The 26200-nt window shown below is 55.5% G+C and overlaps 2 protein-coding genes across 15 annotated transcripts in view; one reads left to right on the forward strand and one right to left on the reverse strand.

Annotated features, from left to right (window-relative positions):
- The window catches only part of LOC118886312 (angiotensin-converting enzyme), a 39531-nt gene extending 25180 nt beyond the window's left edge, over nt 1–14351 (reverse strand). The window contains exons 1-3 of one of the 2 annotated variants that reach the window (XM_036835860.1): nt 14251–14351; nt 9923–10056; nt 7054–9475 (exon numbers count right to left, since the gene is read on the reverse strand). The gene's annotated coding sequence lies outside the window, so the exon portion shown is untranslated. The remainder of the gene's footprint in view (nt 1–7053; nt 9476–9922; nt 10057–14250) is intronic. The other variant, XM_036835862.1, reaches the window with a different exon arrangement.
- LOC118886314 (cytochrome b561) lies at nt 1944–25822 on the forward strand. Of its 13 annotated transcripts, XM_036835870.1 has the most exons (8): nt 12426–13051; nt 13274–13338; nt 21695–21904; nt 22071–22304; nt 23261–23359; nt 23571–23707; nt 24100–24257; nt 24443–25822. In XM_036835870.1, the coding sequence occupies exons 4-8, from the start codon at nt 22100–22102 to the stop codon at nt 24633–24635; spliced, it is 792 nt and encodes a 263-aa protein (XP_036691765.1). In that variant the 5' UTR covers nt 12426–13051; nt 13274–13338; nt 21695–21904; nt 22071–22099; the 3' UTR covers nt 24636–25822. The 13 variants fall into 13 exon arrangements, with proteins under 13 accessions (XP_036691772.1, XP_036691767.1, XP_036691770.1 ...); XM_036835872.1 differs by lacking the exons at nt 12426–13051; nt 13274–13338 and adding an exon at nt 1948–2002; XM_036835875.1 differs by lacking the exon at nt 21695–21904 and having other exon boundaries at nt 12425–13051.
- The last annotated feature ends 378 nt before the right edge of the window (nt 25823–26200 follow it).

Here is a 26200-nt window from a genome sequence, read left to right on the forward strand (position 1 = left end):
ATTAAAAATCAAAACAAAACTGGTCCTCATTGAGAAATATTGCTCTAGGGAGTAAAATTGCTGGGCCAAGGATATGCAGATGTTCAGAGATACGCAAAAGTTCAAGGGGGTCCCAATGTCAAACTGCTTTCTAAAATAGTTGTACTGATTAGCACTCCTGTCAGCAGTGGATGGGAATTTGCACACTGCTCCACATCTTCATCAACACTTAGTGTTCTCCTATTTTTAAATTTGTGCCAATTTTGTGGGCATGACATATTTTCATTCCTTTGTTGCTAATCAGGTTGAACATCTTTTCATATGTTTACGGGGCAACTGCGTTTCCTCTTCTGTGCTATTCCTGTTTGTTTCCTTTGCCCTTTTTTTTCTTTCATTTTCTTATCAACTCATACAGTTCTTTATATATTCTGAATATTAGTCCTGTGTCATTTAAATGTGTTGCAGAAATCATTCCCAGTGTATAACTCGTTTGAATTTCCTTGTGGTGTCTTTTAATAAGAGAAGGTCTTACTTTTTTTTCTCTATTTTTCCTTTTTTTGGCTAGCTCCTCTTTGCTCCTTGCAGATCATGCCTGTTTCCTGGTCAAAGCCTCTGCATGGTCCCTACTGAACTGATAAGCTCTGAGCAGAGCATGGACGGCCTCCTGCCTCCAGCCTCATCTCAGTCCCACTTTACACTCAGTAGTTTGCTCTGGAGCTCATGTTTTCACCCCTGAGTCTGTCCTGGCTGCAAAGACTTCCCTTCATCTGCTCATAGAACCCCATCCATCACTCCTCAAATCCCAGCTCTGGCACAACCTCGTCCCTTTCCCCTCCCCCTCCCTCTCCCTCTCTTCTCCTACTCTCTCTCTTTTTTTCCCCACAGTCCAGAGGTCTTTTACTTCTTTACAGCTATCAAGCCATGAATTCACAGGGAACGCGTCCCAGCAGGGCAGGCCCCTCTCACCGGTTCTCACAAAGCGGGACTCTCTGGCTGGAGCAGGCTGGGGCTTCAGTTGAACCCAAGTACATTTCTTCCTTCTTTTTCTGATCATTTTCTTTCACACGTTTCAGGAAGCTGTCTCGGCTGGTGGAGTAATTCCTACGCTCAGTTCTCAGTTCATACCTTAATTCTCTTGCCAAGAATCTTGCCCTTATCTTGTTTGTTTACAACAATGCCAGCCACATGCTGTGTGTGCACTGTAGACTCTTCCTGTTTTGCCATGGGGACACTGGTGGGAGTTCCTTTTTAAATGGTGCCCCTTCCCTTCATGTCTACGACATCACCTTTCTTGTAGATTCACGTGTATGTGGCCAAAGGAACGGCTCCTTGTTTTCTGAAAGGCCTGGAGAACATACAGTAAGTGCCTCTCCTCCCCGCTTTTGTGTTGGTCACTTTGGTGAGTTACTGGAAAATGGTGGCTCGGGAGGAAAGGCACAGCTTCCTCTTCTTAGAAGCATTTCTTCCTTCCTTGTTCAGTGGGCCCCAAGCCTGGCTAAGCATCAGATAACTGACAATACACAGGTTTTTGACTATGAAAATGGAATAAATTTTACTTTGAATAAGTGCAATTTATTAAATAGATACATTATTATAAAACATGGGACTCGTGAACAATGGGATGTTTGGAAGGGGAAGAAAGGTTAGGAAACGCTGGTCTCTTGCCAGTGACGGCCATGATATCCCTGACATCATCCTGCTTCCGTTAGAACATTTCCAGGGACAGGAAGCTCACCACCTTGGTGGGCTGGATTGCTCCAGCTGTTAGGAACTGCTTTCTTCTGTTGTGTCTCCTGCCTCACCATTTATACTTACTGTTCTTCACTCTGCTCTCTAGAGAAACACTTCGTCTTTTCTCTCTTTGGCACGACCATCCTCCAACAGGAGAGGTCTGTCTCTCCACGTCTCCTTTTCTCCAGGAGAAATCCATCGCCTCCAGCGATTCCCGGGAAGAGATGGTTTCCAGATCCCTCCATACTTGCTCACCCTCTTGTGAATGGACTGCAGAGCTTCCATATTCCAGGTAAACCACACGCCCATGTTTGAGGAAGACCCCAGGGCTGGTCTAACCTCAGGGCTGCTGCAGAGGGGTCCTGATCCAGTTAATGTGAGTCTATTGGTGCAGCCCGAGGGCCGTGGCTGTTCTGGCAGCCTCATCGGCCCTGTGGCTCATACTGAACCTGGGATTTGATGAAAACCCTTAGATTGTTTTTCATGTTAAAAATTACCAGTTTGTTTATGTGCATCTGATTTCCCCCTTGTCTAAACGCAGAATATATGTAAAATTCAATCTTACTGCTTTTGACTCAGCAATCCTATCTTTTGAGACAATTTTCTTCACTTTCATGTCTCATTTTGTTCTTCCCCTCAGCTCCATGTCAAGCACAGATTTAGTCAGCAAGATATTGTTTTTTTAAAAATGTTGGCATCCCCAGGACAGTGCCCTATGGCAACTAAGCATCCGTGGACCCTGTCTGCGTTGTGCTCTGCCTTTGGGATGTCAGGCCCCTGACCGCAGGGAGCAGGGGAAGGGGAGGTGCACTGCCTCACTCCAGGCCCAGGCTGAGGCCCAGCTCTGCCACAGCTGTGGGCAGTGACGGTCAGGTCTGTCTCCCAGGCCGGGAGCATCTGAGAAATCTTTGACTCACATCTGTCCTGTCTCCTCTTGCCTAATCTTGCCTGGTCTTCATTAAAAATGTCTCCCTCCTTTTCTTTCATTCACTGGTTCCTCTGCACATTTCTCCTGAGACCATGGGGTGCAGGCACTGTGCTTGTGCTGAAGATGGTCTCACCAACACAGAATCCCTGGATGTTTTCTTTAGGGACTTTGGCGCGGCATGTGGGATCTTAGTTCTCCGACCAGGGGTGGAACCCGCACCCCCTGTACTGGGAGCGCAGAGACTCCCTGGATTTTTTTTTTTTTATAAATTTATTTATTTTTTGGCCGTGTTGGGTCTTCATTGCTGCGTGCGGGCTTTCTCTAGTTGCGGCGAGCGGGGGCTACTCTTCGTTGCAGTGCGTGGGCTTCTCATTGCAGTGGCTTCTCTTTGTTGCAAGCACGGGCTCTAGGCGCGCGGGCTTCAGTAGTTGTGGCACGTGGGCTCAGTAGTTGTGGCTCGTGGGCTCTAGAGCGCAGGCTCAGTAGTTGTGGCACATGGGCTCGAACCCATGTCCCCTGCATTGGCAGGCGGATTCTTAACCAGTGCGCCACCAGGGAAGCCCTCCCTGGATGTTTAACAGCAATTCCCAAAGTGGTGACAGGCCCTGTGCCCCCTCTGGGGGTGTTGCTTGGGCTGAGCCATGAAAGGAGGGGTAGGACTTGATCAGGTCAGTCGTTGGAGGACTCACATTTGAAGCAGATGAAAGAGAAAGCAATTTCCCCCGGTCAGCACATGGATGTGAGTGGGGGCTGGAGAGCAGGCTGCGGCTGCCAAGTCAAGGTGTGTGGTCAGACTTCCTCCTAAGGAAGGGCTCGCATAGGGCAGTGCCAACGCCACAACTGTATTTCAGGGTGTTCAGTGAAGATAAGTGATTAGCAAACTCTGGAGGCCCAGAGGTGGCAGGAGAAGATAGGGCTCAGGGTCCCCCAGAGACTGAGTAGATTCAGGGTCTGCTGAGGGAGACAGGGACCGAATGGATGGGGGGCAGGGTGGGGAGGGGTTGAGGGGTGATGGTGCCTTGAAAGGCATGTTCCTAGGCAGCAAACAGCCTAGAAGCAGGCCTGGGTGGTGGGGGGCAAGGAGATGAGGACTTGGTTTGGGAGGGCACTGGTCCTTCGCTGTGAGGAGGTGGGTGACTGAGGAGCCAGGTCTTCTCACTCCTGCCACCAGCGGGCATCTTCCAGTCTGCTCTCCCTCCTGCGGCCACCAGACCCTCTGTCCCCTTTTCTCTGCCTGCCTCCTGCCACTGGACCGGGCCTCCACCCCAGAGAACCTCCCAGGAGGTGTCGAGTCCCTTCCCACTCCTGGGCCCAGCTCAGTCACAGGCTCACCAAGTTTCCATCTCAATCAGCGTTAGGTGTGTGTGGGAGTGGCAGGTAAGAGCTGCCCCAAGAGAGCCCAGGAGGGTTCAAAACCCTGCCCAACACCCCGGAAGGCAGGCTCCGAGCCCAGGGCCTTCCTCGAAGCCAGGCCTAGTATTTTCACCAACATTAACAACCCCTCCTATTCTCTGGGGGCTGTGTGAGTGCTGGGGATGTGACAATGTATAATAATATCAGGGCATGTCTATGGAGCTGGGCATCTGAGCGCTTTACACATCTTAATTAATGTAAACCTCCCAGCAACCTTATGAGTTAGGTACTATTTGGTTCCCATTTTACGGATGAGGAAACTAAGGCACAGAGAGGTTAGTACGTTGACTAAGGTCGCACAAGCGGTGGAGCCCAAGTGCAAAGTCAGACAAGTCCCCCCACACTGTGAGCTGCCCCACTGCCCACTCCTCCCCCGCCTTCCAGAATGCTCACTGCCTTGGTCCACTCTCACCGACGTGTCATGTGTCATATTCTTTACAGTCAGGATGTTCTTATCTTTAATCCCAAATCCTAAACCCGCTTCCTCTGGTTCTGCCCCTAGTGAGGTTACCTCTGTTCACGGTCCCTGTGAGAACGTGAATGTGAGAGCGGGATGACACCTTCCTCTTCCTAGCTCCTCCCCCTTCTCCAGTCCCACCACCACTGTCCCCACCTTGGGACAGACCCTCATCATTTCCGCCAGCTCCCTCCCCCGGGCTCCCCCGTCTCTCTCCCTCTGGTCCATCCTTACAGCTGTGAGAATGAATGCTTGTCCCAAAGCACGGATCTGACCACAGCATCTGTTCCCTGAGAGCCCCTCCTGGCTCCACATCAGCTGGGGGATAAAATCCACACTCCCGAGTGCATAGTCCAAAGTCCTTCCTGGTGTGGCCCCTGCCTCCTCCAGGTCGCCAGTTCCTGCCCTGCCTCTACAGGCCCCTCTGTCAGCACTTTCCAGAGGCCAGTCCACTGGCTGGTCTGGCCCTTGATAAAGTGTTCGATAGTCAGCAATAAAGCAAGACAAACAAGAATAATGAGATATATAAAATCGATCGGCATACGTCAGCCAAGTTGCCAGCTGTCCTTTCTTGGTCACAATATCTTTTATTCTAAGTATTCTATTTTTTTTTTATAGTTAAAATACTTCTTTCATAAAATGGTACTGAGAGAAAAATGATGGATTTTTAGAAAAAATGTCCTTACTTGGCAAACTAAAAAATGTTTGCAACTCTAGTCAGATTCTTTTTTTATTCTGACAATTCAGGGGTTGATGGAAGCTTGCCCCACTGGCGTGCCAAGCAGACCCTGATCTCTTAGATTCCTGAGTCTTTCCTGCCATTCATTCCTTCTGTCTGCAATGCTCACTCCCTGACCCAGTGCTGGTCATCACCCACTGTGCCTGAGGCCTGACCTTCCTTCCCAAAAAGCACGTCTGCAGCACCATCATATTCACATTTCCAGAGCCTGGTGCAGGCCCAGCCACCCATGTACTTGGAGGTTTGCTGAGAGCCTGACTAGAATGAATTCCAGCCTTCTTTGCAGCAGGTTGAGTGTGTGGTGGTGAGGGGCAGTGGGTGGAGGTGTCCAGGCTTCCGCTGGCCTCAGCTGTCAGGCTGGGGCACGGCCAGCTCTCTCCTGCTCTGAAGGCCCAGTTGGGTGCCAGCGACTCTTCCCCAACCCCAGTGGGGCCCAGCTCAGAGCTTGGAATCCTAACAGGCCCTAAAGCGCACCTGTGTGTATCTCACTCATTGTTCCCAGGGGGGTCGTGAAACCACCCTTGCCCTGAAATGCTGGAGATCATCATCTCCCTCCTGGAAGCCCAGGAAACGTCAGGTCAGACAGGAAAACAGAGGTGGAGGGAAGGGGGAGAGACCGAGAGAGAAACTGAGAAAGAGACAGACAGTCAGGGGAAACAAAACAAGGCCTGTTGTGGCAGCAGAGAGGGCAATGTGGGGGACCCACAGAGAAGGGGGTCAGGAGGGACAGCTGTCATTGGAACGGTGGGCGGCGGTAGCCTGGAGCCGGGGGTCTGGACCGCCTCCTGCTGGGCTGGGGAGATGCATCCTCCCGCTGCCCTCTAATACGGTCTCCATCATGGGACCCAGAACGCAGGAGGCAAATGCACCTTTGGGGTCTGCCCCCACCTCTACATGTCCAGGGCCCAGCAAGGCCTTCTGAATGCCCAGGGCCCCTGAAGGGCCTGCAGCCCCCCTGCCATCTCCAGCAGCATCCTGGTCTCCACATCCCTTCCCTGGGACCCTTCAATAATCAAACTCCCTGGAAGGCATCAAGGATGGGTCAGAGGAGGGGTCCCTAAGGGAGAAAATGACATTTTGTTTTTTAGTTAACTTGGAGTAGTTTGCTTTGCTTTAGCAGGTACCACTTGAGAAGGCCTTTTTTTTTTTTGGCCACGCCGCGTGGCATGCAGGATCTTAGTTCCCCATCCAGGGATCGAACCTGCGCCCCCCGCAATGGAAGCGCGGAGTCTTAACCACTGGGCCGCCAGGGAAGTCCTGAGAGGGGCTTTTATGCAGACATCAAGAAGAAAGTCTGGGGACTTCGCTGGTGGCACAGTGGTTAAGAATCCGCCTGCCAATGCAGGGGACATGGGTTCGAGCACTGGGCCGGGAAGATCCCACATGCCACTGAGCAACTAAGCCCGTGCGCCACAACTACTGAGCCTGTGCTCCGGAGCCCACGAGCCACAACTACTGAGCCCACGTGCCACAACTACTGAAAGCCGCACGCCTGGAGCCCGTGCTCCGCAACAAGAGAAGCCACCGCGATGAGAAGCCCGTGCACCGCAATGAAGAGTAGCCTCTGCTCGCTGCAACTAGAGAAAGCCCACGCAGCAACGAAGACCCAACACAGCCAAAAATAAATAAACAAAATAAATTTATAAAAAAAAAAAAAAAGAAGAAGAAAGTCTGTTGAGGAGACGGAGGCAGTGGCCTTCTGTGGCTGGGCAGAGGCCACCTCAGGTCACCCCCCCTTGAGAGTGGGGTGGTGGGTTGACCAATGTGCATAAGAGGAAGCGAGAATCTGAGCTGAGACCCTTTTACCTTAGCAGACCTTCTCTGACGGTCAGCTGGCAAGGGAGGCGCTGGGGCTGCTGGGGAGAAACCTCTCCGCGGAGGAACGTGGATGGGGCCGGGCTCTGCGGAGGCCCCAGTCGGACTCAGTCATCTTGCGGGGTAGCTGGTGCTGTTCACCGCACATGACGGCTGCTGACCTGGCCACCTGAGCACTGCGGGGAGGCCACGGGGGGCGGGAAAAAGAGCACGGGGTCTCTAAAGAGCTTAGAAGCTGGGCTCGCGGGCATGGCACCATTGGTCTTGACTCTGTGGCCAGCTGAAGCCAGGACTGAGCCCTGGGCCAAAATAAGCTCTTGGAGGTGCCTGGGTTTATCAGATGAAGAGAGGCCTGTGGAAGGGGAGAAAAACTCCTCAAGACGGATGACAGCACTCCAAGTTACACCCGTTTGGACTTGACATTGCCTTCCAAGCTGTGAAGGTACCACAGACAATGGGATGTCGGGACGGCTGATGACTCCAAGCAGTGTCCGTGCCTCCCAGCAGCCTTAGTCCGTGCGACCTAAGAGACGGCACTCAGGGTCATCATTTATGGGCCCTGGAGCGTCGCGGGGAGCTACCCAGAAGACCTGAGCTACCCATTGCTGTAGGAGCAGGAGGGCCTAGCGCTGGCCCCTTGGATCCCTTCAAGAGCAGGAGGCATGACCGCCCCACAGGAGGCCATGAGGCAAGAGACCAGGGGACCAGCTGAGGGGCGTGGCTCTCCCTGGCACCAGCCCCCCTCTTAGGGTCTCCCACTGGCTGGGAGGGGTCAGAGGAGTGTGGCTTCTTGCGTGAGGGAAGTTCTGAGCTAAGGTCAGGGTACCTTCTAATCTAAGCTGCTCTCAAGTCAAGGAGCAGAAGGCCTGATAGGAGCACTCAGGCAGGAGGTGATGGCCAAGGTCAAGAGAAGTATAAAGGATGAGGGGAGGGGCAGAGCAGAGCGGGGCGAAGTGAGACCTCTGACTCAGGACAAGCAGGCCGCTGGCTGGCTAGGACCTTGGAAGAGTCAGCAGCCTTAGTGCACTCATCAGGGACAACGCCTGACCTGTCCTCCCCCTCGTTCTGCTCCTCGGGGTTCAGCTGCATCCTGCTCTGGAAGAGGGTCATCACAAAGCTGCGGCTGGGAAACACTGCCTGTGCCTTTGCCCAGCTCCCGCTAGGGGCATCCTCCGGGCCGTGGCTTTGTCCCCCCACACGTTTGGCTCAGAGCGGCCTCCACGTCCTCAGCACGCTCCTAGCATGAGGAGTGTGGCTGAGAAACAGGGGGTGTGGAGCCAGGGCTGGAGTAGCTTTGGGAGCCAAGATGAGCACTCAGCTGTCCCAGGCTCTGAACAAAGTGCAGCAGTCCTGGCCCTGCAGGGTTTATGGCTGGTTAGTGGAGGCGATTAGATGGCTGTCATCAGCAGCTCATGCCCTCCCCCTTCATGTCTCTGCTGACACCACCCCAAGCTTTAGCCAGTCCTCACCCCTGGCTTCACACCCTTGCCCTCCTGGGTCTTTCTTGCTCTCCACAACGTGCCTAGCACTCACATAGCGGGTCTTCAATGTTTGTTGACTGAGACTCAATGACTGATGGACTCGGAGAAAAGTGGGGAGGTGGGATTGAGGACACGACTGGGAAACACACGTCCTCACGGTTTCTTGTCTGGAGGGGAGCGCTGGCCTGGGTGGATGTCATGCCGGGGCTGGGCTCCAATGCCTCCTTCTCAGGCCATACCACCAGCCACAGGTAAACCTGGGCTGGACCAGGGGAGCTTGGTGGTGCCCTACTGACCGGGACTGATGTCTGGATTCTCCAGTTGGTGATAGACATGGTCAGTGCTCAGACACAACCACAACTATGTGCCTACAGACACTTCTTAGACGCCCCAGGAACCTCTGGTGGGGTCCCCGCTGCACACCTCACATCTTCAACCTCTGCCCTCTCTAATGACCTGTTTACATCCCTGCTTTCTTGTCTGCACACGTGGCTGATTTCTCCTGTGTTGGGGGAAGAGAAGTGTTGGAGGGCAGGGTGGAATGGAGACGGCCATGCACATTCCTGTCCTGGGACCTTTGTCCTTCTTCCCTCCTCTTTTCTCGGCTGGAATTACCTTCCCCTGGACCTTCATGTGGCTGCACCCTCACTTCTCTCTCCTCAGAGAGCCTTTACTAGCACCCCTCAACAACAGCCCTCCCTCCCGGGACACTCCATCCCCTTCCCCTGCTTAATTTTCTTTGTATCATCTGTTACTACATGCAATTAGGTTTCTGTGTATGTGTGTGTGGGTTGTTTGTTTGTTTACCTTTTAATTATCTGTCTCCCCCACTTCATGTAAGTTACATGAAAGCAGGGACCTTGTCTGTCTTATGGATTACTGTCTCTCCAGGGCCTGGAACAATGTCCGGCATAGGTAGATGCCCAATAAATCTTTGTTGAAAGAAAGAAAGGAAGGGAGGAAGGAAGGGAGGGAGGAGAAATGGACTTCCTCCTGATCCTTCCCTCCCCCAGAGGGCTGCACAGAGCACACTGAGAGGCCAGGAAAGCCCACCCCTTCCACTGCCACCCACTTCAGGCACCCAGTGCTGTTTTGCCACCTCTTCCACTGGGCCAGTCCCCTGCACCACCCCGGCCGCTTATGCCTCCCACGTCTGTTTGCTCAGAGCCAGCAGAAGTGAAAGCTGGCCGGACTGTTCCGTTCTCATCGCTTCTCCATCCAACCTGCAGTGTTCTCTTGGCTTGTGGACAGGTTACTCTTGTTTATCTAAGTCTTGTTTTCCCAGACTTGGACCGACTTTGTGGGTCAGCCGGGGACCCACAGCCTGTGGCATTCCTCAGCCCCATCCCCTCGCTTTCTGGAGGTCCCAGGTGACTCACTGTCTTCACTGGAAGCTTTGTGGTCAGTCCCCTGTGTGCTGCTTCTCCCGCCACCATCGCTGCTGCTCTGCTGGACGCGCTGGCTGTTTCTGCTCGGGCCGCTGATTTTCTGGCCTCCTTCGCTGCCCCTGAGGCTGGAAGATAGGATTTTCCCCCTGAGTGATTATTGTTCCATTTTAAACTCATCGAAGTAGCCATGTGCTTTCAGATTCAAACCAGTTTTCTTTTCCAGCAAGTTGTGGCAAGTTCCCCAGGAAGGGGGCCTGGCGATGCCGCCCCCCGCTGAAGGATGCTCTCACCCTCAGAGTACAGGTCAGCGGATGTGTCCTTCGACTATTTGCCACCCGAGTGCCACGCCCACCTCCCAGAGCTGGCACAGGGTTTGGCTCAGGCACGTGGATTCCTGATTCCTATGCCGGCAGTACTGGTTGGGCCTCCTCGCCTGCCTTCCAGCCAACACTCCTGCTCTCTCCCTGCTGTCCCTTCGCCAGGTTACCCCTGCTCGCCCTGCAGCTCTACGATTCTATGCCATGCCCCAGAAGCCTTCCCTGACCCTCACATCTGGGTTAAGTGCCCTTTCTATGCACTGTTAGGGCCTGGAGAGAACAGCGCTGTGCCTGTCCTGTTCATTGTTATACCCAATGTTGCCCAGCGCCTGGAACACTGAAGGGACTAGATAAAAACTATTGTAAAGAGTGAATGAATTGTGTGTGTTTGCATCTTACAGTGTGTTAGGACTGGGGAACCTCATCTCCAATGCCTTTGGTATTCACTGCAGCCCAAGGTTAAGGCCTCTGGCTAAAGCGTGTGCTGAACAGGAGTTAACTGGGTGTTTCCGCCTGCTGGGGTAGGGACGCTTTGCTGGGAGGGGCCAGAACTGCTGGGAGGTCCTCTGTCCTTCCCACACAGAAGCAAGGGTAGGATTGCCAGATACAATACAGGGCGCCCAGTTAGATTTGAATTTTGGATAAACAGCAAATACATTTTTAGTATATTGCATGTCATACGTGGGACATACTTACGCCAAAAAAATATTAAATTCAAATTTAACGGGGCATCCTGGGGTATTTTCCTTCTTTTTAAGTCTGGGAACCCTAGCAAGGCAGACATGATCTGCCAGGTGCTAGGGGATCTGAGGTCCTTCCACAAGGTACATTCTGTTCACTGTCTGGGTTCTTCCTGCTCTTTCAATGCTTTTGGGCAAAGAACAGGGTGAGCTCAAGGCGTGGTTTCCCAGGGCTGTCACTAGCACGCTTAATCCACGGTATCTCCCTGCATCTCAACCCCTGACCCAGGCTACTGGACTGGATCGTTAGGGAAGGCCTCTCTGAGGAGGGGATGTTTGAGCTGAGATTTGAAGGAATGAGCCAAGTGATGACGGGGGAAGACCGTTCCAAAGGAGAGTGGCTGTGAACTTGGTGAGTCTGAGGAACGTAAAGGCTAGTGTAGTGTAGTGAGTGCAGGAAGGGAGGGGTTTACATGGAAGACCTTGGGCCACATCCTCGGTCCCCAAGAAGGGGACTTGAGGCTGCACTCCTTGCTGGTCACCGCCCCCAGCTGTAGGGTGGATGCTTCTCTGGCCTCCAAGGCTGAGTCTCAGCGGCAAAGATGGGGGAGGAAGGGAGTGAGTGTCTGCCATCTGGGGTCAGGGATTCTGGCAGCAGCGGCAAAGCCATGGGGCCTGGTGCTTGACTGCAGTTTGGTGGGATCTCCAGCTCTTAAAAATGGTGTGGAGCCATGAGTGCTTAGAGCTAAGACCCCATGTGACTGGTCCCTGTGGAGAGCCACCTCCGTCCCCTCCTGAGAGCACTTCTGGGAGCCAGGTGTGCTCTCCTTTCTAGGGGAAAGTGCTGCAGCCCAGGGTCACAGGGCCACGGCGTGGGGAGGACCCAAAGGGCTCCATCCCACCTCAGCAGGAGTCTCTCTCCTGGCTTTGGAAGGGGTTGAAAGCCCTACACCGGGAAACTCAAATCAGGTCCCCAGTGAGGCTCTGCTCCTTTGTGCAGGCCTGCCCACCCCAGTCCTCCTCCTCCAAACCCAAATACGCAGGCCAAAAACCGGGAAATGGCTCGTTTCCAAGGACTCAACTCACAAGATACTTGTTGCCTGCTGTTTGCCTGTTGGCATGTGAAGGAAGCTGTTTCTTAATTTAAAATGTCCATTATGGGCTTCCCTGGTGGCGCAGTGGTTGAGAGTCTGCCTGCTAATGCAGGGGACATGGGTTCGAGCCCTGGTCTGGGAAGATCCCGCGTGCCGCGGAGCAACTAGGCCTGTGAGCCACAACTACTGAGCCTGCGCGTCTGGAGCCTGTGCTCCGCAGCAAGAGAGGTCGCGATAATGAGAGGCCTGCGCACCGCGATGAAGAGTGGCCCCCGCTTGCCGCAGCTAGAGAAAGCCCTTGCACAGAGATGAAGACCCAACACAGCCAAAAGAAAGAAAGAAAGAAAGAAAGAAATCTTATAAATAAATCTGTCCAATCTTAGCCAGCTTTGACTACACAAAATAAGATTCCTTTAAAAAAAAAAAAAAAATCTAACCCAAAGGCAGCACCTGAGTCATTATTAAAAAAAAAAAAAAAATGTCCATTAACTCCCTCCAGCTGGAAAGCTACCCCAACAAAACTTCTGTTTGTGGAGGGTTTAAGCTTGCTCACCCTGAGGGCATGGGCCCAGCTGGGTTTGCCCCATCGGAAGGTGTGCCCAGGGCAGTGGGCACCCTTAGGTGTCTTGCCATGGCTTGAGAGTATGTTCTCTCTGTCAGGAGGTATTGGATCCCCAAGGCCCACCTTGGCCAGGGCCCTTGGGAAGCCCACAGTGCTGGGGCAGGGGGTGGGGGTGATGTCCCTTTGCGGAGGCTCTTTTATGTCTCCAGGGGAGGAAACCCCATTTCCCTACTACCACCAGGCCCTCGGTGAGTCTTGCCAGGCATCCGACAGGAAAGAACCTTTTGTTCTGAGCTTGTAGGAAGTCTGAGCTGGATTTGTTATCTACCCACAGCATTTCCTGGATAGGGGGCCTGGACGGGGCTGCACTAGGGGCTGGCTCCCAGCCTTGGCCTTGGTTCCTTCCTCTCAGCGTCTGGGGCCGGGGAGGCTGCCCATGGCAAGGTCTAGGTCTTCACGAAAGGCTGGTGAGAACTGGTATTTATCTTTAGGCTGCTGGAGGGGGTGTGTGTGGGGTGGGCGCTATAGCCTGGCAAAGGCCCCTGGCTTGGGGAAAGGGGGCAAGAAACGTCACCTAGTGCGCGCGCGCCGTGTGTGTGTGTGTGTGTGTGTGTGTGTGTGTGTGTGTGTGTGTGTGTGTCGGGGGGTGCTGCGGACCTGGAGAAGGGGTGAGTCCAGCCTCCCTGCAGAGTGACACCTCCACCATCCGGCTGCAAGGAAGGGGCGAGTCCCTCAGGGCTGCAGGAGCGGCAAGGTAGGCCAAGGTCCGGGCCACGCCTGACACCTAGTGGCCACCTGAGCCCGGGGCAGGGCGAGGGAGAAGCGGGGAGGGCAAGGGAGGGCGGGGAGGGCGGGAACCTGGAAGCGCGGAGACCAGGCCCGAGCAGGGCGGCCGTTCTCCCGTTCTCCCGGCCGGCATCCCCCTTCCCTCTGCCCGGGGCCCCGCCCCAGCAGCCCCGGCAGCCCATACCCCCTCAGCCTCGCCCTTGGCCTCCGAGTCAGGCCTGGACTTGGACGCCTCCCACACCCACGGGTGGGTCGCAGAACCCCATACGCCCCCGAACGTGATGGACCCGGGAAGCCAGGTCGTGAGGCCCGGATTCGAAGTTTACCCGAGCTCGGGTCCGGAGGCCGGGTCACGGTGGCCGCCGTTCTCGCGCCGCAGGCCCTAGCACGCGGGCGTCAAGGTTCGGGCCCGGAGTCTGGCGGGACCCTGTCCCTAGACCCGGGACCTTGGGGGGCCGGGCCCGGTCCCAGGTGCGTGGACCCGCCGGGGGCACTTCCGGTCCCCGCCCGCCGCGTCGTCCGCCGGGCTGCCAACCCGCCGCCCCCCCCCCCCGGTCGCCATGGAGACGCGGTAGCTCTGAAGTCCGCGCGGCTGGCCGAACCGGCAGAACAGCCCGGGCGTGACGCGGGCAGCTCGCGGGCCAGTGGGCAGCGCGACGCTGCGCAGCGAGGACGAGGTCCGGGCTCGACGTCCGGCCAGGTAGGTGGCCGGGGCGGTTGGGGGCGAGCCGAGCCCCGGCGCGGAGGCGGGAGGGGCCCCGGGTGTGTGCGGGGCGGGGGGGGACGGCGAGCTCAGGTGTGCCCGCGCCGGGACAGGCCGGGATCCCGGCGCCGCAGCTATTCTTTCTCTTTCCCTCTCCTGCCGCCACACCTGACTCACCTCACCTGCTTCCCCCGGCTCGGGGCCACCGAGCAAGGCCCAAGGTTAGGAGCTCATCCCACTCCTGCCTGGAGCTGTCAGCCGTCGGTCCCGGGTCTGCCTCTGTGCCCAGTCTCTGCGGAAGTTAGCACGGAGCAGCAGGTGATCCCAAGTTTACGTACGGCGTAATGTTTTGCCCTACTCTAGAAACTAGGTGGCATAGAAGTGGATCAACCAACATTTGCCACGACTGTTCTTTTGAAACCTGAGACCGAGCTGCCAAACTGCTTTGCTAGTGGCGGGGCCTCCCTCCCTCTGCCTCTTTCCTCTTGGGGTGAGATGTCTAGCTAGTAGAGCCCTTCCTTGTTCTTCTCCAACATCTCCAGCCTCTTGGTGTGCAAGGAGTTTCCCGTTTGGGAAATCCTTACTCCTTGGGTTGGCCTTGGTAGCCCCTGAACTGTGGGTACAGGGGATGCAGAACTGAGCTGAGGAAGGGATCTGCTGCTGCCTTTGACACCTGGGAATGGTGGGGGGTACCTCCCCTCTCTGCCTGCCCTTCCCCCCAGGGCACCACAGAGAGGAGGATCCAGGTGGACCCTGGAGTCCCAGACATGTCTTTAGAAGCTGGCACCCCTCCCAAGTCTTTCTCCCTTCTGGTTGCCCCTCTCCACTCTCACTCTACCTTGGCTTTGAGGATTTTCTAAGACTCATTAAATGAAGCTCTATCTTATCTGGATTCTGTTCCTTCGTTTTCTTCTGTTTTTAATATAAATTCATTTATTTTATTTATTTAATTTTTGGCTGCGTTGGGTCTTCGTTGCTGTGCGCAGTCTTTCTCTAGTTGCAGCGAGCGGGGGCTACTCTTCATGGCGGTGCGCAGGCTTCTCATTGCAGTGGCTTCTCTTGTGGTGGAGCACGGGCTCTAGGCACGTGGGCTAAGTAACTGTGGCTCACGGGCTTAGTTGCTCCACAGAATGTGGGATCTTCCAGGACCAGGGCTCGAACCTGTGTGCCCTGCATTGGCAGGCGGATTCTCAACCGCTGCTCCACCAGGGAAGCCCAGGTCCTTCGTTTTCATAGTAAATGGAAAACAAAACAAACAACAACAACACCACCCCCACAGAGCTGTGCTACCTTCTCATACATATCTTGATTTCTCCTGTGAAACTGGATTGAGGCAGAAAATATAGGCAACTTGTAAATGCCAAGGGGAGCCCCATACAGAGAAACGGTTGCTACAACCCCGCCCCCGGGGCAGGAGGCGCCTCCTGGACCTGAGTGGATGCCCTGCTTGTCCCACTTCTTCCCTGCCTGCGCCACCTTCCCTTGGCAGGCAGAGCTTGGGCGGCTTCTAATACAAAGTGGTTCAGCAGCACTAGAAGAATTTGGTGGAGGAATTCACCCCAGATCCAGGGGTTTCTGCCCAGTGGGGGGATTCATGGTAGACAGAAGGCGGGGTATGGATTTATTAGAGGGGGTCGTGCTGTCTGCTGCCATCTGGCTCTCTGTGGCCCCAAACCTCATGTGTCAGCAGCTTCGGATGCATGACTCTTCCTAAGGTGCTATTAGGAACAGGTTTAGTTTTTGTTAGATTGCTATTTAACTGAATACCTACTATGTGGCAGGCAGTGTGCTAGGCATTGGTACATATTTATCCTGTTTAATCTTTGCTACAGGCCAGTAAGGTGGATCTCAACATCCCCCTACCTTATGGAAGAGGAAGCAGGCTCAGAGAGGGTGCTTGGCTCGCCTGGGCGCACACAGTCATGAACAGTGGGGCTGCCTTTGAAATCATATCCGTCTGACCAGGGCTGCACTGTGGCTTTCCCCTTCCTCCATAAAAAAATAAAGAGAATTATATTTTACAACCACATTGGTATAAAGATGAATATAATCCAGGCTGGATTAAAAATTAAAATATTTTCTTCAACCCTACAAGTTTGTTTTTTCTTATGATTTTAACAGAAATCAAAACATTTTTTGTGAGTCCCTACAAGTACTGGGAGCCCCGACACTGAGCCCCTGGGCCCAGTGGAGAACAGGGCTCAGTGTCTGACTTCAAACTTTCTACCCAGGGGTTACTTGGGTGTGGGTAGTAAGAAAGTGCCCCACCTAACAGCTCAGCCCTCATTTTGCCTTTTCTTTTATCACATTTGAAGACATTCTAGGACAATTGAGTCGTTTCTCCCCTTCACCCATCAAGAAAAGATCTAGCCCCCAACACAATCTTTTCTAACCCAATTAAAACCCTGCTGCGGATAAGGAGGCTGTGGCCAGGCCAGGCTCCCTGCTTCCAGGCTGTGGGACTTGTGCGGTGTCTGGTCCCCATAATGAGATTAGGCCTGGTGGCCTTTCAGTGAAACCCCCTGGGCTCAGGGAGGGAGAGGGATGCTCGTTAGCACATTCAAGCCCTGCGGCAGCTCCTGGCCCTGGTTGATCACATTAAGTGGAGTCTGGCTGCAGGTGTGTGTGGGAGGGGAGGGGTGACTGTCACAGCCCAAGGTTCCAAAAGCTGCCAGAGATCTGACATCCCCGTCCTGTGCTCTGACAGGAAGGAGGGTGGCCGGGTAAGGATCCACAAGGGCTCGCCCTGGTTCTGAGACTCTGGTCTACTGGGCTGAGGAAGCCTTTGGGGGTGTAGATGGGCTGCTTCCAGACTGTTGACATTGCTGCCTGTACTGCTGCACTGGGAACACAGGAGATCCCAAAGCAGCCAGTGTTCTGGGGTTCCACAGGACGGGAGGAAGGAAGGGAGGAAGGAAGGAAGGAGGAAGGAAGGAAGGAAGGAAGGAAGGGTTGAGAGAATGTTCCCACTGTCTAGACTGGGAAATGAGGGAGCAGAATAAAAGATATTTGCTTACTAGGGAGTGAATCTCAACTGATTTCAAGGTTTGCAAATGCACATTTGTTTGTGGGTGAGTCAGATTCCAACCAGAGTCCTTGAAATGTCTTCTCTGTTTCCCCCATCATCGGAAGCAGCCCCTTCGTGTACAAAGATACGTTGTCAATTATGTTGAACCGAATAAGCAATGGGGCAACGGCATTGCTGAAGGGGTCTCAGTTCATCTTCTGTGAAGCACAGAAACCACTTGATGCTTTGTCTTTTCTGTAAATCTGGATTTTTCACTTAGATCTTATTGGCTGAGGTCACCTATGGGGAAGCTACAGGCCTGCCCGAGGACTGGTCTTTCTGTGTGTGTTTTCCTGTCATCCCTCATCCCTGGATTTAGAATCACCTTCAAATTGGAAGGGGCCACAGGGGAGACTGCTTAGGCCTCCATGAGTCCAAAGGTCATTCTTTATCTCTGGCTTCCTCTGGGATGCCTAGTTACCAGGGCACAGGGACCAGGAGAGATGCCTTTGGAGCAGTTGGCATGAAGATCTTGCAGCTAGTTTGTCCCCATCACCTCTTCTCTCTAACCCACCTGTTTCCATCCTGCAGCCTTTTCTCCCAGGAGAGCCCATGGGGGACACCAATGCTTGATGCTATGGTGGGTGTAAACTGCCTTAGAAGCATGGTTCCCCAAGGGGTGGGGAGGGCCCAGGAAGACTGGCGTGTGAGGGGAGAGGCCTTCCTGGAGCCCTGCCTCCAAGCAGATTCAGATCCCCTGAATACTGGATTCAGTATTCAGGAAGTTTTCCTTTCTTCCCTAGTTACTGGCCTGAGAAAGTGCAGAGCCACACCCTGAGCAGGCAACCCCTGTAGGAAATCCAAGGGAGTGGCCACCCCAGTGTGGTGAAGCCAGCATAGACTGTGGAAAGTGCTCTGGGAGTTTAACTCATTGCCTAAGTTGTTACGGCCCTTTACTCTAGAATCTGCATCTGCTCTGCACCTTGTCTGCAAGGCCCTGGAAGGCGGAGGCCATGGCTCGTCTGTATCCAGCAGTGTGACCCCCATATCGTAGGCGCTTGATAAACAACTGAGTTGAGCACTTCTTTGCTGCAGATGATTTGGGGCAAGTTGTTTATCCTCTTTGAGTCTCAATTTCCTCATCTGTCAAATTGGGGTAATACTCCTGTTATCACCATAGGTTATTGCGAAGATTGAACTGAGTACAGAGCGGGGCTCCCTAGCCCTGAGGCTCGCAACCCCAGTCCACCACCCTGGGGTGCAAACAGCACTAGGGTTTGGACTCCGAAGGGAATTCAGGTTGTGTTTTCAGTGAGGACGTTAAAGCCACGTGTTTAGTCACTGTGCTGTTCCCACATGTTTTCTTTTCAGCACCACCAAGCGAGTCTCCATTTCTCAGCAGGTGCTCCTGGGTGTCCTACAATTTAACTCAACATTGTCACTACCTACTGGAGACGGCGTCAGATCCCGCAGGGCTCAGTCCCACAACACTGCCCTCACCCCCTTCAGATGCTAATTGCAAGTCCAGGTTGTCACCTGTGCTGCTGAACAACAGGCTATAGATCAGAGCTTCACACGACCTTTTCCTCAGGTTCAATTAATTTGCTAGAGCAGCTCACAGAACCCAGAGAAACCTGCTAGATTGCTGGTTTGTTATAAAAGGATATAACTCAGGGACAGCCAGATGAAGAGGTACGTAGGGCAAGGTCTGGAAGGGTCTGGAGCACAGGAGCTTCTGTCCCCGGGGAACTGGGCTGCACCACCTTCCCGGCACGTGGATGTGTTCACCAACCTGGGAGCTCTCCAAACCCCGTCCTTTAGGGGGCTTATGGAGGCTTCATTACACAGGCCCGATTGATTAAATCATTGGCCACGGGTGGCTGCACTCAGTCTCCAGCCCCTCTCCCTCCCTGGAGGTCAAGGGTGGGACTGAACGTTCCAACCCTCCAGTCACGTGGTTGGTTCCCCTGGTAACCAGCCCCACCCTCAGGTTTTCGAGGGGCTTCAGTAACACGATGTAATATTAACATAACAAAAGAAACGATTGCTTTGTCACCTGGAAAATTCCTAGGGTTTTACAGGCTCGGTCCCATATATTTCTTATTATAAATCACGCTATCACGGCTGTGAAGAGAAGTCTGATTTCTGCCCGACTCATGAGGAGGTTGGCTGCGGGGGGTTGGAAATCTGGCTCTGGCTTGCGTCACCAAAGAGCGGCTCTTGACCCAGGAGTGGCAGTCTTTGCAGCCCTGAGCTCCCCCTCTGTACTCAGTGGCTACTCGGTGGGGACGCTGTGGCAGGTCTGCGGGGGCAGAGCACGTTCCTTCCAGTCTTCCTAATTCAGAGCTAATCAGATTCTGACTGCGCCCCAGGCTCTCGGGGAGGAATCCAATAAAGCAGAGGAGGACAGCATTTCTCAGTTCAGTACATTTTTCCTGTCAGAGTCGGCCAAGGGATGAGATCCCCGAGGGAGAGGTAGATGCATTCCCCGCCTTCTGGGAGCTCACAGGGCCCTGCAGCAGAGAGGCTCACAGGGCTTAACGCGAGGCAGGACACCGAGGGTAAGTAAGCGCCAGGCCAGCCTTGGGGACACAGAGGAGGGGGACAAAGTGGTGAACAAAACGCCCATTTCAGGTTGTGGAGCAAATCGATAGAGGCGGAGGAGGAGGAGCGGGGAGTGTGAGGTGGAGGGGCTAACAGCAGGTTGTGTTGCTAGAGCTGGGGAACTGGGAGCATCTCTTCCGAGTGGACTTGGTAGGAAAACAGTGGGGGCTGCAGGTGGGCACTGGGTTAGGGTCAGTTATGGAGTTGGCATTTGACCACCATACGCTGGTGGCCCTTTGTGCCTGGTGGGGCAACATGACTGGGACCTGGCTTTGTCCCTGTCAGTCAGGCAGGTTGAGGAGGGTAGGGAGACGGGGGCAGAAGCTCCAGGCCCTGCTGGGTGGTGGAAATGAAGATGGCCAAGAGGGAAGTGATGGCGAGACCTGGGGGAGAAGCAGGAGGATTGGGCACTGGGCAGAAGGGCGACCTGGGAGGTCAGGAGAGGGGTGTAACTTTGGATGTGCTGAGTTTGAAGTGTTTGAGGGATGTCCAGGTAGAGATGTTAGTGGACAGTTAGAAATGGGGTTTAAATTTGGGGGAGATGACAAGCTGGCACTAGATTTAGGAGTCATCAGTGTCGAGGTGACAGATAAGCACGAGGGCAAGAGTTCCAGAAATACGGCTTCACTGTTGCCCAGGGCTTCTGGAAACAGGTGTTCCCACCTGCCTTGGGAGTGTTTTCTGGAAGATGATTTGACAGAATGTATCCACAACCTAAAAAAGAACCTAGCCCTTGCTCAGGATTCTATTTCTTCATTTAGGAATTAGACGAGTGTGCAAAGATGATCACAGTGTTGTTTATTTAGTGAAAAGCTGAAAGCTGGCTAAATATTTAACAACAGGAGATTAGGGGATTGGTTAAAATATGAAATAGCCGTGTACTGACATGAAAAGATGTGCATGATCTATAATGAAGTGAAAAAAGCAGGTTAGAAATTGGTATGGTCATGTTTCTATGAAAGAAGGTACATATATTTCTAGAGGAAAAGGATATAAATCAAAATGTTGATTACTTGTAATTTTTCTCTTTTTTTGCTTATTTGTATTTTACTGCAGGGAGGTGTGTTAACACTGCCTGCCCCCCTTTTTAAAAAATGATGGAGTTGCCAACAGTTGTCAAAGGTGGCAGAGAGAACTGGGGGTAAAGAGAGCCCGGTCCCCAGGAGGACAAGGCCAGGCCAACTGGAAACTAGTTCTTGAGCAGCACAGGGTACAGGGTGTGTGCTTGGTATTAGGGGGGGGACCCCAAAATGTGTTAGTCAAACATCTCTGCTCAGCTGCTGTTCTCTGCTGGTAATGAAGGAGAAGGAGGGTGTCTCCAGCGCTGCTGGGAGAGGCTGGGGCAGTGGGAGAGGCAAGCTGGGGGGATGGAGTGCTCGGCCCTCTGGGAGCTGCAGCAGCGCCTTTGTGTGGCCCCAGGCCGCCAGCACCTAGGCCCAGCAAACGGAGCCCGTACTTGTTCATCAACTGCCTCCTCTCCTCCCATCTTTCAGCTGCCTCTCCCGCCTGGGTGTGGGGAGAACCAGCAGGTTCAGGGGGAAGAGCTGGCACACAGGCCACCCTGAGCCCGGGCGAGGCTGTGGAGACGCCGGGGACTGGGCAGAGGAGCCAGGAAATGCCTCCCACTGGCCCCTGAGCCTCGCTTCCCCAAACCCCGTTGAGCCCCCGGTTCCTTGTCTGCAGACGGGAGCAGTGACACCTGCTTTCACAGGATCCTTGTGCGCTAAGTGACCCCAGGAGTTCTCACCTTGTAGGTCTCAGTTCGGGAAGCCTGGCCTGAGGGAGGGGCGCAGGCCCACGCCCCAGGTGTGGAGAGGAAGACGAGGCAGGAAGGGAAACGGGCAGCTCGGCAGCTCCTGTCCCCTGGTCCTTTCTACTGAAGTGGCTCAGAGAACATTCCTTCTACCGGCAGCTGCCATGCAGCTCTCTGTGGGCAGGACTTCTTTCATCTCCAGCTGGGAGCTGAAAAAGCAGGCACGGGGGAGTCAGGTTCCCCATTTCTCACCCTAGATGTCCTTTATGATTCATCTGGAGGAAAAATTCCGGCACCTTCAAGGAATTTGCTCACTTCTCTGTGTTTGTTTCACCTGTGAACCCCACCTGAGAAAACCCAGGGCCTCCTGAAACAGAAAGTAAAGCACTGGCACTGGGCCCTCCTGCTCCGGCCAGAACTTGGAGGACTCCGACTTGCTCCCTCATTGCAGGTGGAAGTGCAGCCAGGTGTGGGTCTGTCTCTGCAGGAAGGCGGGCCCGTCCCGCTGGGCGCTCTCACGGAGGCCTGGGGTTGTGGGCTGAGAGGGAGGAGTCAGAGGTGGGCAAGGGAGGCCTGGGATGTATTTTTGGAGGCTGTGGGCCGTTCCTCTGAGCTCCACCATCTTTCCTGCAGCAGTCGCCTCGGCATAGAGCCACCTCGGCATGGAGAGCCCTGCCCGCCCAGCACCCGTCCCCACGGCGCTGCTTTACTATGTGGCCTTCTCCCAGCTGCTGGGCCTGGCCGTGGTGGCCATGACTGGCACCTGGCTCGGTGTGTACCGAGGAGGCATCGCCTGGGAGAGTGCCCTGCAGTTCAATGTGCATCCCCTCTGCATGATCATAGGCCTGGTCTTCTTGCAGGGAGATGGTGAGTCCCTGGGCGATGCCGCCTGAGAGAGGAGATTTGCAGGGACTCTTTCACACCTGAATCTGCCCAGTTAGAGAAGGAAGCTGGCTTGGACCTTGGGGACACTGGGAATCCAAATCAAGGGCCCCAAGGCTGGTGGGTGGCAACTCCTTTCTGACTTATCCCAGATCTTTCACCTCGTGCTTCAACAAGGAACATCCGAAGGTGTGTGTGCTTCACACAGCGGAGGCCCAGGGGCTGGGCTGTGAGCAAGACAATCTTCTGCAGAGGCGGTTTGAAATTGAGGGAGAGAAAGTGAGTGTGAGTGTACATGTATGTGTGTGTGTGTAGATGCTGGACTTGGTGGAGCTAGAGCGCCTCTCTCTGGGGTAGGATCCAGGCCGTGGCTGGCCCCCACCCTGCCTCAAGGCCAGGGGGCCTTGGCCTTCTCCTTCTGGTAACAAGAAAGCTGGACCCATGCATTCCTCCTAGATGTGGTCCTGGTGACAGCCACCCCCTCAGCAGCAGACTCCTGAGGGACATTCCGCAGGACCCCTGGCCCTGACTGCTTCAGCCCGAAGAGGGGGGATTAGCTTGGGGTTGCAAGGTTCTGCTTTGAGAACCTGGGGTTTCCCAACCGGGGAGCCTGCTGGCTAAGAGTAGTGAATGTCTGATCTGGCTTCAGTGCTGTACAATCTGAGAACCATCATAGCTAAGAGGTGAACTCAGAAGCTTGGTGGCACCTTGATGTTGACTGCACGACGAGCCTAAAACAAAGCCTGGGATACACAGGACAGCTAAGAAGGGGGCGGGCGGTGCGGGGGCGTACGGAGCCTCGTTTCCTCCCCCACTTTCTGTGGCTGGGGTACCTGGACAAGCCCTCCCCTCTCCAGCCGGGGGTGTCTCCTCGCTGCCCTGACAGGAAGGCCTCGTGCTCGGCTTAGCGCCCTGACATTCCCTTTCTCACGGCCCACCAGCCCTGCTGGTTTACCGTGTCTTCAGGAATGAGGCCAAACGCACCACCAAAATCCTGCACGGGCTGCTGCACCTCTTCGCCTTCGTCATCGCCCTGGTGGGTGAGTTCCTGGCACGGGCCCGCCCTCCTTCCCCCACCTCTGCTGACTTGGGGAAGGAGGTGCTTTACTGTCCAGTCCCCCCTCCCCACCCCTCCTCCCCATTCCAGGCAGGGACACTGGGTGCTGGCAGCCACCGAGCCGGTACTGGAGCCCAGAAGTCCCGGCGGGTCGGGTTTCCCTTGGGTCACCGCACCCCCTCCGTCGCCATCAGCCCAGTCCTCACGCGACCCCCGCCTCCGGCCAGGCCTGGTGGCGGTGTTCGACTACCACAGGAAGGAGGGCTACGCCGACCTATACAGCCTGCATAGCTGGTGTGGCATTCTGGTCTTCGTCCTCTTCTTTGTGCAGGTGAGTCCTTGCCGCCCCACGGCGCTGGGGAGGGGCGGGGAGCAGGGCCCAAACAGGGCCGGGGCCAGGCGTGCGCACAGGCGAAAGGCGCTCCAGCCTGCCGGGCGCTGCCTCCGACCCGGCGCCCTTCCGGCGCCCTTCTGGCCGACAGGCACGTGGGTTTGGTCCCAGGTCCCACCTCGGGGCGCACAGTGTGGGGCTGAGACCGGCCTCGAGCGCCGGCCGACCTTCCCCACGTGCTCAGCGCTCCCGCCGCCGCTCCGGCCGGAGGCCACCGCGCGGGGGGATGGCGGGGCCTGCGGTCCTCGCGGGAGGCGGCCCACCTGGGGCGTCCTCGGGCTCCAGTCTCCAGCGCAGCTCAGCCTCCGGCAGCACCTCGCCTTTCCTCCCAGTGGCTCGTGGGCTTTAGCTTCTTCCTGTTCCCCGGCGCGTCGTTTTCTCTGCGGAGCCGCTACCGGCCGCAGCACGTCTTCCTTGGCGGCGCCATCTTCCTCCTCTCGGTGGGCACCGCCCTGCTGGGCCTGAAGGAGGCGCTGCTGTTCGAGCTCGGGTGAGCGCCCCCTCCCGGCGGCTCTGTGTGGGGCCGCCGAACAGCGGCTTTTCTCCCGGGGGAGGGGGGCGGCGGGGGGCGGGGTTGGGCTTGGGATCGCACCGCATCTTGCGGGCCGGGGGCGAATGGCACTCGGCCTAACGGCTACGCCTCGGGTGGCCTCGCCCTCCGCCCCAATCCCGCAGGACCAAATACAGCAAGTTCGAGCCCGAGGGCGTCCTGGCCAACGTGCTGGGCCTGCTGCTGGCCGCCTTCGGCGCGGTCGTGCTCTACATCCTGACCCGCGCCGACTGGAAGCGGCCCCTCCAGGCGGAAGAGCAAGCGCTCTCCATGGACTTCAAGACGCTGACGGAGGGCGACAGCCCCAGCTCCCAGTGACGCGCGCCCCGTGCCATCCCGTCCCGTCCCGCGAGGCGGTCTCCGCCGTTTCGGGGTCCCGACAGGTGTCTGTCCCGCACCCGCCGAGGCTCCGGGGGTGGGGAGCGGGGGTGGGGCCGCCCTCCGCCCTGAGCGCTGATTTCCGGGGTTCAGGCGCCCTCCGCTTTCTCCTCCTCGCTGCTGCTGCTGCTGCCGCCACTGTGTTAGTCCTGCGCAGACCCCCGCCCCCGTTGCCCCTGCCACCCCCTCAGATGGAGCAGCTTTGGGTAGGGTTCTGGGCGGTTGGGCCTGGTCGCAGAAGCACAGATCCCTAAAGGGGTCGGAGAGTGGGGGGCGGCTCCCCGCTCGGGGCAGCGGGGCCTGGGCTGTGTCTGCGGAGAAGGCGGGGCTCAGCGCCGTGCCTGGCGAGGCCAAGACTTGCTTTGTGTGACACCGAACTCCAACCAGGAGTCTTGCGGGCCCAGCCTTTGGCAGCGGAGCAAGTGATATTATGTGTAAAATATGCTGGTGTCAGGGCAGGGTTCCCCAGGAGAGGGGAGGGACTGACCCTTGGGAAGCTCTGGACGCGTGGCTTTGGCCCAGCTGCGCTCTGCAGCCTTCTCTTTAACCCCTTAGCCCCAGGGCGGCTTTCTTTGCCTTTGGGGCCCAGCAGCCCGAAGAAGAGGCAGGAGGTGGGCCTGGGCGGGCGCTGCGGGCCGTGTGCCGCCTGCAGGGGCTCCCCTCCCCGCGGGGGGCCGGCCTCGGCGAGCCAGCTGCCCACCAGCTGCCCACCCTCGGAGCTCACTCAGGCGCTGCTCTGACAGAGGCCCAGGACACAAGCCTTTTTGCTTTAAACAAAAAGCTGCCGCTGTCGCCCCCTTTCCCTTCCCATAGGGAGGGTAGGGGCTGCCTGATCAGGAGGAAAGCCTCATCCTCTCCTACCTGGGGCCCATCTTTGCAGGAAGTTGGGACCAAGTCAGAATCGGATTAATCCCCCCAACCCCATGAGTGTGTAGTGCTGTTAGCTGAGTCACTGCTTGGCTTCTGTCTAGAAATAACGTGATTACAGCATCGATCTTGTGCTTCTTGGACCTGGTGAATGCTCTCTCCTTGTTTTCCTCGTTTTCCGGGCTTTGAGGAGCATGGCACTGTTTGAGACAAGACACAGTTTACTTAGATGAAGACATTAATAAAATTTCCAAATCTGACTACTGGTTTTTTTTTTAACGGCTGCCTTTCTCACACCTAAATGCTGCCTTCGAGAAAGGGGGCTTGTCTCCCCTAATGCTCAGATTTCTAAAACAGCTTTTGTGGTGGGTCCTGCCTCAGGCGATGCTGCTTCTCAGAGCAGGTGGCTGTGTTGGGCGCCTTAGCAGCAGGGCTCGCTGCTCCCTCCCTTGGGCATTCCGGGCTCTGCTGCAGCCCCAGCACCAGGGTGTCTCCGCACCCTGTTTATATCATACGCTCTGCAAGGGCACGGGCTCCGGCAACTCCTTGATCACCTGGTATGGTCAGTGTTTACACGTGGGAAAACTCCACCTTAGACAAACTACCAGAGTACAATTGTATATCTCCGTTGCCAGAAA

The sequence above is a fragment of the Balaenoptera musculus genome, chromosome 20, assembly GCF_009873245.2.
Source record: "Balaenoptera musculus isolate JJ_BM4_2016_0621 chromosome 20, mBalMus1.pri.v3, whole genome shotgun sequence".
NCBI classification, from domain to species: domain Eukaryota; kingdom Metazoa; phylum Chordata; class Mammalia; order Artiodactyla; family Balaenopteridae; genus Balaenoptera; species Balaenoptera musculus.